This window comes from Schistosoma haematobium, chromosome 2 (genome assembly GCF_000699445.3).
Source record: "Schistosoma haematobium chromosome 2, whole genome shotgun sequence".
Taxonomy (NCBI): Eukaryota; Metazoa; Platyhelminthes; class Trematoda; order Strigeidida; family Schistosomatidae; genus Schistosoma; species Schistosoma haematobium.
In genome coordinates this window covers 11,050,975-11,061,975 of record NC_067197.1, presented here as the reverse complement: position 1 = coordinate 11,061,975, position 11,001 = coordinate 11,050,975, and the positions used below count along the sequence as shown (strand labels likewise).

Sequence of the window (11,001 nt, the reverse complement as noted above, 5' to 3'; positions counted from 1 at the left end):
CCCATCTGTTATCCTCAGGATGCTGGAGCCCATGCGCACCGATCTTTTGGAATCAGGGTTGTTCCACTTACTAGGTAGCCTTCCGTGTCCATCAACTTGTTTCAAGCGTCGAACATTCGTTTTTCGTCCTTTCTATTTCGCAGACGAAACCCCCACCGCGAAAACGCAGTGAGTGGGACTTCCCTGACAGTTATTGTATGCACGTGACCATGTGAGAGCAGCTCGAGAGAGAGAGTGGACTCTCCCCACCCTCGGTTGTGCCGGAGCATTTGGGGTCACCATACAAGAGCATTTGTTTTCTCTTTTTATTTCGACAAGTGATCCGGCAATTTTAGAATTGTTGATGTTTTTTTTGGTATGGAAACATTCAGAGGGACGTATTTTCATGGCATCCCGAAATATTTAGAAAATTCAGATTCCTTCTTTTGGGTTGAAAAACTTTTCTTGTCTCGAAGTGAGTTTATCAGTCATAATTCAGTTCATTTTTGGAGATAACAAAATATTCTCACGCCTAAGTGCTACAGTTTGTTTAATTGCCCTGATGTGACCTTTACAACTTGCTAAGTACGATTGTGTTTTGTGCGTTCGTCTTAGCTACGATAATTTTGCCAGTAAGTAAATTAGCTTGTCCTTGTTGTATATGCTTCTGATTTCACTGCAACATATACTTCTAGCAAAGTTATTATTTTAATTACTCGAGTTATAAGGAATGTTTACAAGATGACTTCAGAGTACGTTTGTCAATCAATTAACAAACGATCGTTTGAGTCATCAGACTTAACTTTTTCATCTGAGTTGTTCCAACATATACTGATTTAACTGTTTTCAAAATTTTTCACATTTCCCAGTAATACACTTGTTTGTTATCTCATGGCATGTGTCGTCGTACACGCTGGTGCCGGATATCATTCTAAATCAAAAGAAAAGAAATATAATAAATTGTGTTCCGAAGCCTGTTCATTGGCCGGGAAACTTTTGTCAGTTGATCACAAAAGTGCCATCGACGCTGTGGAAGCAGCTGTAGCGTATTTAGAAGACTGCCCATTAACCAATGCAGGGATCGGTAGTAATCTGAGTATTAATGGGTATGTGGAATGTGATGCGGGAATAATGAGTGGCTCTACCCTTCAGTTCGCCGGGATTGGAGCTGTTCGTAATATGAAGAATCCCGTAAAGGTTGCAAGGCTTCTGTTACAGTCACAAATTGACCATCCTCTGGGTGAGTTAGGACGCGTTCCTCCATCTGTACTTGTCGGTGATGGTGCTCATCTGTGGGCTGCGTCAAAAGGATATCCTGTTGATAATAGTAATCTCGTCACAAAACATTCGCGGGTTTCATGGGAAAAGTACAAAAGTTGGTTATTTAATGGGAACGAAATGGATGCAACTACAAAAGATTCTCATTTTAATCATCATGAAAATGTTCCTGAGTTGAAAACGTCTCGTGTCCATAGATTTGATACTGTTGGTGCTGTTTGTATTGATATAGAAGGGAAGATTGCTGCAGCATCTTCTAGTGGTGGTATTGCAATGAAGTATGAAGGTCGTCTAGGTCAAGCGTGTACATATGGTTGTGGTTGTTGGGCAGAAGAACTCAGTTCATTTTCTAGTATTGGGGTTGTCACTTCAGGCACTGGTGAACAACTTATAAAAACTCAACTTGCTCAGCGTTCTGCAGAACGTTTTAATGGTGACTCCATTTCCGTTTCCGAAATAGTTCACTCATCTCTCACTGATGGATTTTTAAATTCTAAGTATCTTTCCTGTGATATGGAAAAATTTGCTGGTGTTGCTGGAGTTTACGCTAACTTCGAACGAATTGACTTTCCTAATGTGGAGGTGTTTTTTGGACACTCAACACGATCGATGAGTGTTGGTCACTATCTGCCGAGTGTTATGAAAAAACCATTTGTCCGTGTATCACGGAAGCAAATTGATAGACCTACGTATATAGAAGTCTACGCATATACCATATAGCTAGTCTGGAAATGAAGGGTGAATACTTTTGTATCTAATCTTGACCATTTGACATGAATTTGTTAGACGTACTCGGTATCATGAAAGTGTATAACTCTACTGAGCAAGGAGATCGTCGCAATCATCTCATGTAAGAATATTTTTTTCTTACTTTTGCTTCATAGTTTTTTCGGTTGCATTTTATTTATACAAACTACAACTTATTTTCCGAAAAATGTCGAATTGTCAAATTAGTGACTACTGATCGATTTCTTATATATATTCGTTGTAATGTACATTATAATTACACTCATCACAAATTACTTTAAACTGTCACATTTGGTTAGCATGTACGTAGACAATAATTGTGAGATATTCGACTGTTACGAGTCTTTATCGACTGGTTAGAAAAAGTCTTTGTGGCTTTATGGTTTATTGTCTGATACACCATGGGATTCTTGTTTAACTGGTCAGTTTTACACTGCCGATGAAATATTTCGTTAGTTGATGATTTCTTTGCTATGTAAATCAAAACTTGTAATCTGGACTGTTAGTCGTTTTAAAGTGGGAACTATGGAGAGAGTTGATTAGTTGTAAGGTCTTAGCCGTACAACTTGCCAAAAATCTGACAATTATTTCAATTTTGCTGTACAATTAAAAGCAAATGGAAAAAAAAACAAATGTTTCGTGCCGCATCTTACGGAAGTTCCCTGTTTATCGATGTAGTTGTCTTATCTGTTTCTCTAGTTTGGATGAAGAAATAGATTAATGCCTTCAATTCTATGCTTACACAATCATTTTGTTGGTGTATTCAACGCAATATTAAATACATAGTGCATTCTCCGCTAAACGAATATAACCACTGTATTTCCTCGTCATTCATAACATGATTTTTGTCTTTGCATTCATTTCCCATCTCTTAAATTAATTTAAGCAATTTATTGTATGCGATTTCCCCATTCACTTTTTTTTAGATTGCTATGAATGCTGGCGATAAACTTGAAAACTACTCAAACTCGTGGTAAAGTTGGTCTGGAACGATGACTTCTTACTTCTATATGGCACTCGTTTGTAGAATATTTAACAAAACCTTCAGCGTTATTGAATAAATTATTTCCCAAACTGATGGTATTTCTTTGTCTGTTCTTTGGGTAATAACTATTAATGAACTGTCTGTAGTATATGAATTATAGAAGTATATATGACGAGTAATGACTTCTTGACAAATGTGAAGTTCTGTGTCCCTTCTGCTACAAAATGTAATGAATGACTTGAAGCAAATTTTCTTAATGTATACGCATCACTCTAAGTTTTACATAAATTAACAGCTTGTTATTACTGTTATGTGTTTTTCGAATAAATATCTATGACACCTGCTAGTTCAGATTAGTATATTTATACTATAGCCATGCTAAATTTGTATAAACCAAATATGATTCAAATCCATTATTAAAATTCTATAAGTACACTAGTATAAAAAATGTTCTCTCTGGTGCAAGTAACAACTATTTGTGTGGGTCCGTATATTAGTCTGTTAGCTACGTCTATTGTATAAAAGGTAATTATATTGCTTAACTATGTAACCCTTTATAGGTCAAGTGGGGACCTGTCTCATGACTTGCTGGTTTGAAGATGAGTTTCTGAGCTCCTGAGCCGTTGTTCCTCAATTATTTTCCCGGAAATATACAAACCGCATAATATTGTAAATTTTACAAATGATTTTTCGGCCATTCGATTACCAGCAACTAGTTGGCAAATCCCAGCTACTTAACATCATAAATACTCCTTTTCCGTCTACATTACAGGATGTCGTCTGAATGTATCACAAATTACACTAAATACGTCAACTGCACATGTTAGAATCATGTCCTTAGATCTTTTGTATGTTCTAACATTCTAATTCGATTAAAGACAGCTTATTGGACGAAACTCGGTAATCTAAATTTGAAAACGAGAGTCCTGTTTGGCCTAATACTCAGTGCGACGGGAATTCGTTAGTGTTAAGTTTTTGTCACAAATACACTTGGTCAAAATGTTTCATATCTGTGTTTTCAAAAATTTCAGATAGGACTGTCCTGAGTATTCTGTCAAAATTTCAAAAAATGAACCTGGAAAAGCATCCGGTCTCTAAAGCGCACAGTGCATTTACATTACAATATACTCTCATTTATCTTTAATGTAAACGTTCATATCAGAGGGTAAGGCTACATACTGAGCGATCCCTGAGAAATTGGTTTCCTGTAAAGTACTGTTAAAAGCCTTCGATAATACTTTATTATAGTTTGGGGGATATGCAATTGGTTTTGTTGATTGCTTACTCGTTATTTTTATGGTTTGAAGTGCTTGATTTATGTCCGTTCCACGCGATAATGTTGTAGACTAAATATGCTACTAGTTTTAGAATAAACTTCGGGAAGTGCAAAATTCATTTAAATGGTTAGTTACCCCGGTTGAGCTGTGCTTTATACGCTAATCAGTTAACGGTAAACAATTAATCCCATATTTTAGTGTTCGGTGGTCGAAAGATCATATCGACAATTTCCTAGCATATATCCCATCATTTAAACTGAGTTTGCCTAATGATACAGATTATTCCCAGGATGAATTTCTTATAGTCTTGATATACAAAAATGGGTAGATTTACGAAATAAAAATGTGTGACATTCACCGTATTGAATATTGCATAAATTTGTAGGCATACAATGAATTATTTAACGATTATCATGTTCACAAAATAAATTGTCAACATTACCGTTAAATGCTTTATATACCAAGACATTTTAGTCAACTGAAAACATCAGTCTGGTTACTTTTGCTGATACTTGTTTATTGGATCACTTCCGATCAATCCTTTTTTAAATCATAGTCCCAAGTAAGGACCAGTAATCTCTCATGTTAAAAATAAGTCAAACCGTTAAAATTTTATGGAACGCAAAGATCGGGTCACATTTTTGTCCAACTGTCCGAACTAAACTGAGTAACACTTAAATTTGTCACAAGAATGTGTGAAGCTTAATGTGTAGAGCAATCTACTCACACCTCTCTGAACAAGAGATTCTTCAGGTAATTTTGAACTATTCCATATAAAATGTTAATCTGAATATTCCTGAAGTGTCGGTATTTTTGTTAGAAGTGAAAAATTTCAGAGGAAACTAGAACAAAGGATTAACAGCAGTAATTGCTAAAAATCATTCGGTCGCCAAATTCATTTTCAAGGATCCACTACCTCAACCGAACATGACAATCCCATCTCAAGATAATAAACCGTGTGATGAATCCGTCGTACTTATTTAAAACAGTTGGTGGAAAATATTGTCAGTCTTCGTTATTTCAGAAATTGTCATCGGCTCCTAAAATCCCATATTTTGTTGAAATGATCAAAAGTCATTGACATGGTGGATAATATATTCTTTACTGTGGTATTTGAAAAGTGATAATGAGAATCTCTCTCGAATTCTGCTTTTAATATGCAAACACCGATTTCTTATGTGTGAAGAGGGATGCGTTTCCTCTTTAATGCTAGTTAGTAGATGTGTAGTTTTTGTCGTACAAAACCATTAAGGACCCCACAGATATTCAGAGTTTAACAACGCTTTTGTCCGTAACACGTTTATAATTGAAAGGTACCAATCATAAATCGGGCATGAGTTCGAAGATATATTTAGAGAGTGGTCGATATGTTGAGAAGCGTCTGACCCGAGCTGGCTATTACTTGCGAGGGATGTGTAGCACGACGTACCCACTCGTAAGCTGGTGCGGATGCGTGACCGAGCGCCTTCAGCTAGGATGTGTCCAGTAAAACTAGTGAGATCAGTACCAATGTTGAATACTTGCAGAAATATGTAACTCAGGGAGTTATTTACCACTACACCATCCTTGCAAACTCTTAAAATGTGTACTGTCACTCGATTGACAGTTAGGATTGTGAATTCTTATAATTGGGTTTATTCTTTCGTTACGTTTTTCACATGATCGAAAAGTAACTGAATTTCATGTTTCCTACCATCGCTTTTGTCGTTTAAACTGAAATTTACAAACGGTTTCTCCTGGATTGGAATAAATTAGCAATCATTTCTGTACAGTTAGTTTGCGTTGGATTTTTCGGAACAAACTACTCTTATTATCTAACTATTTTTATCGTCATTATCATGTTTGTGGATTATTTCCAAGTTGTATAACGTACTCATTGTAATAAAGACGGATAAGTCATAAGAAATTCATATCATGGCTGTAAAGAATTGCGAATTTCATGATATCATAACCTCTAATGACTAAAAATTTATAAACTTTTTAGATCAGGAGAATACATATTGTAATGAAGAAGACCTAAAATTGTCGGCATATTTATTTTGTTTGGTAATGATCACACAGCGTTTTGTGGGAGGGGGCGCTTAGGCCTCATCCTATGATCGTTTAACTTCTTAAGGTATTTAATTATGATGATTTTGTAATTATATGAAGCATAGAAATAAAAGTGTAATACTCTAACAGAAAAACTTAATCATATTTATACACTTAACAGAAGAGGAAAGAGTAAGTAACCTGATAAGTTGTATTATATTTTTCGGTTATAGTAGCTTCATTTTATAATGTGCTTTAAGTCATGGGTTAGTGGATATCTAGTACTACCAGGTTCAAATTTGTCGACTGGCTAGACAGTTTTTGATCTATTTTTGTTTGATAATGAATCTCTATTTGTACATACAAAGTGCGAAAAATATCTGTTTGAAACACTTAAACATAGGCACAATAATATTCCGAAGCAATAAATAATAAATGAAATGCCATCAGTAAACTTTCATTAGTATTTATTATGGTTTTAGCTTAGTAGTATTCGTTACTGAATTCAATGTATAAGCAGGAGTGTTTTTTCCATAGATTGTGTTCGGGATTTAGATTTCTAACCAGTAAAATAATACCAGTTGTTGAAGTACATGTAATTTTTGTTTGAGTGATTATTAGTTTTGGTATATAATTAATCTCACTATCTAACCGCTTTTTACATAGAAAACTGTATCTCTAGTTTCTAAGAACTAATTACAGAATTTTCTATAATTTGCTTTTTGCCGCTACCTCAAAATATAGATCAACTGTACAGTAACTCACTGATAGGATTGAGAATATATTTCATTAGTTCCATATGATATCTATACAGAAATTAGCAAGATAAACAATGGAAGTAAGCCCATTAGAAGTTTAAGTGTTTTATTAGTCACAGAAAAGCTAATTCGAATGGAATATTTCTAATGAATTGACAGAAAATGAAATACTGAGCGGTTGAAAATATATTCATCAATTTGCATATATTTTATGTGCTGAAAATGAATCCCTACATTAACTAACACTCAACATATGACACAATGACTGGTCGATCGCACAATACTATATTATAGATGTGATCCGATATTTTTTTGTAAGTATTAATGAAGCACGGTGACATATAATATCGTAAACGTAGTTGACTTGACCCCCAAAAGTATCATCTTAATGGATAAACAATATCATTTGAAATTAACTTGAACAAGTGGTTCGAAGTTTTCAGGAAAATAATTGAATGAACTCCTAAAATATGTAACACGGCCTCCAGATAAACCACATGGAAAAGTGAACTAATAAAATAAAAATCGTAACGAGCTACTTAAAATGTATCAAAGATACAAGTTGCAAAATGACAATAGTCCAGTTTTAGTGCCATTATAAAACCAGTTTTTTCGCCTTCTTCATTCTTTACTATTTCATTGTCAAACAATTCAGTTTGATTATTAGTTAGAAAAATCAACAACATAAAATGAATTCAAGTGCTTACACAGACTTTCTCCATAACTGCTTTCATGAAAATAAATTTGAGAAGGAGTCATGAGTTTTTGTATTTAGATGTTCACTATCGAAGGAAGAAATTACAAAGCTAAAGAGTTTACATTTCTGACGATTCTTAAAATATAGTTACAGAATTCTATGATTTACTAAACCACTTGGAAATTAAATTAGGAACAAACTAGTGTTTAGACCTTACATAAAGGTCTACTAGGCTCATATTTTGAATAAATACATATGTCTTGAGTTGTGGTGTTTGAATGAACTAATGATTCCTTCGTACTTATTGAATGCTTGATTTCGAATTCCAAATACAGTACATTTGTTTGTGCTTATCTAGTACTTCTTGATCTAATTGCGTTATTTCTGGGATTCTTAGTTCGTACTATAATTCATATACTCCTAATAATCATATAAGTCCAAGGCAGACTTTTGACCAAATTAAAGACAGAATGATGTACATATAAAAAAGTACTTCGTATTTAAATTTTTATTGCTGTTTTCTTTAAAACGTTTTGTCCGATTGTCTTCTTGATAAAGTTTTCAGTCATGCACCTAACATCAGACCCATTCGTGTATTCATAAAATTTGTCTCTGTTTGAATGTAAATTTGATTAATCCATTCTGAACTCATTTGTGATGTTAAATAAAATAACTACAAATGACTCTTGATATGGGGTAAAACAAAACTAGAAGATACGTCCCAATTGTACCTTAATAGATTGAGAAAACAAGAAAGAACTCAGTGTTGAACATATTTTGCACTCCCCAACCCCAATTTTTCTTGTTCTACCCTTTCGTGTACTCCATACTACTAGTTAATACTCAGTAATGCACATTATGAGCGACCATTTGGGGAGTTCGTTAGGTATAGGGTTTCCGTTGTAGTAAATAACCAGTCACAGACGTTTATGCTTTTTATCCTGTTTGGATCTATTCTATTTCTATCTATTCTTTTATTTGATAATATCGTCTAAACAAACTCAGTGTTTTTTTATTTCTAACTTTAACGCGTTACTGCACCATTGAGTTAGGATCCTTGAAAGGATTTTGTAGTATCGACAGAGCATCAATCACCGGAGAACAGTTATGAGAAGTGATGCCCTCATCACGTAATAATAAAAACTAGTAAACTCACAATGTGTCCTATGTATTTTTTACACTCAGTTATTTACTAATATAAATGTATCAACAGATCAAAATGCAACATTTCGGTCATAACAACAACGCTATTTGATATGAAATACTGTGATGTTGGTATGCAATAATCATTCTTTTTTGCACATGATTTTGCGATTATTACGAATTCCAAATACAATGCTCATCAACTCTTTCTGCTTTAAGTTGTTCTATTCAGTGAATTATTAGCCTATCAATTCGACTCATTCTAATTATCATAACTGAACATAATGTATACAATTTACATAAATCACTGAAAGATTTTGGGGCTGCAGATATACAGTTCGATCTGTACTGAATAACCGTGCAGTCTACAGATCAAGGTGTATAAGTTTCCTCCCAAGCATAGGACATTGTTTTGTACCTAAAAACTTATTACAACCAAAAGAAAGAGATTAAACAGACACAATACTGGTTAGTTGTCAAAGGGAGCAGAGAATTTCTGTCAGGCAAAGCGTAATTTTATAATTAATTGTTAGATCAAATCAATCAACTTAATGATGACCAATCATACTGTAGGGCCGGTGAAATGTCACTGAGCTCTAGCCAAATCATCCGGCAGTTGGATCACTGAATGTCGACCAGATCACGTGTGGTAACGCTGTGCTCAACATCTACAGCAATCGCTAGCCAGATTAAATCAGAGAATTCCGATATATTGGTTATCGCCAAATACACTCTTCCGATCTCCTCGACTCTGTCTTTTGATTTCTCTGGGTGGGAACGAATCATATTAGAAGGTGTTACTGGTAGAAGCGTTGTCAAACACTGAATACCTGTGTCATCATCAATACCCAGGAAGTCGTGATAGCAGCAGGAAAGTGCTTAGTGATTCAAAACTAATATAGACATTAGAAACTATATAAACAAATCATATATTCATAAAAAACAAAATGGTTGGCATAATGAATGGTAAGAATGTCGTCTGGAAATTAAAAATATGTATGCAGAAATCTAACGTTAGAGAGGTAATAAAAAATTAGTGTCAACTGTATCGAAAACACAAGAGTACTTTCATACATACAAACAGAAGTTTCTAAATTTTATTCCTTTTTAAAGACTTGCGATTTCGAGAATGGCTCGCAATTTTTCACAATTTAACATGTAACGGAAAGAACATCCTAAGAATCCCTCCAAAACATTTTAATGGACAGTAGTGACATTTATTTGTTCCTTTTCTCTGTCTTATCATCTAACATTTAACCACGTCTATGAAACGAGTGTATAACAAAAATTCGGGAAGCTCAAAGAAAATATGAAATGCGGCTGACACAATCTGCACTCAAGCAGCCCAAGAGAATTTTCTCGTAAATAAACTACAGAACAAAGATGGATTCTCAGCCCAATTAAAGAAGAGAGTGAATCTGAAATGATAGAGGAAGATCAGGAAAAAGCTGAGGCTATGGCTGACTATTTTGGGGCAGTTTTCACTCAGGAACCTCCTCCAGAGAAAGAATCAGACCCAATTACAGAGTCAACAAACCAGCTGCTCACCGTGGACTTCGACCAAAACGATGTGCTTAAGGCTCTAAGCACCCTAAACATGGAGAAGTCAACAGGACCAGATGAACTACACCCCAAAATCTTGAAACATTTTGCCCAATATATCGCGACCCCACTGACTGTCATATTCAATATGTCACTTGACCAATTTGTGTTACCTATGGACTGGAAGGACGCAATCGTCACTCCCATACATAAAACAGGTCCACGACAAGTTCCATCGAATTACAGACCCGTAAGTCTCACCAGTGTTGAAATTAAAATACTGGAAAGAATAATCAAACGGACCATAACGGCATTTATGGAAACCAATAACTTGCTGAACATGGCACAACATGGTTTTAGAAAGGGTCTATCCTGTACAACAAACCTCCCTTTAGCTAGGGAGTTCTGGATTAATGCGCTAGACAACGGAAACTCAGTGGATGTTGTCTACATAGATTTCAGTAAGGCTTTTGACAAGGTGCCAACTAATAGACTGCTATTGAAGTTGGCAAACCTTGGTATTGCCGGACCTCTTTTAAAATGGATTAAGGATTTCCTAGTAGG

General features: G+C 34.9%; 1 protein-coding gene across 1 annotated transcript; it reads left to right on the top strand.

Moving 5' to 3' along the window:
* Positions 1-523: 523 nt before the first annotated feature.
* On the top strand, positions 524-3,272 carry TASP1 (taspase, threonine aspartase, 1). Its single transcript, XM_051214311.1, has 2 exons — positions 524-611; positions 849-3,272. The coding sequence occupies exon 2, from the start codon at positions 871-873 to the stop codon at positions 1,975-1,977; it is 1,107 nt and encodes a 368-aa protein (XP_051067469.1). The 5' UTR covers positions 524-611; positions 849-870; the 3' UTR covers positions 1,978-3,272.
* The last annotated feature ends 7,729 nt before the right edge of the window (positions 3,273-11,001 follow it).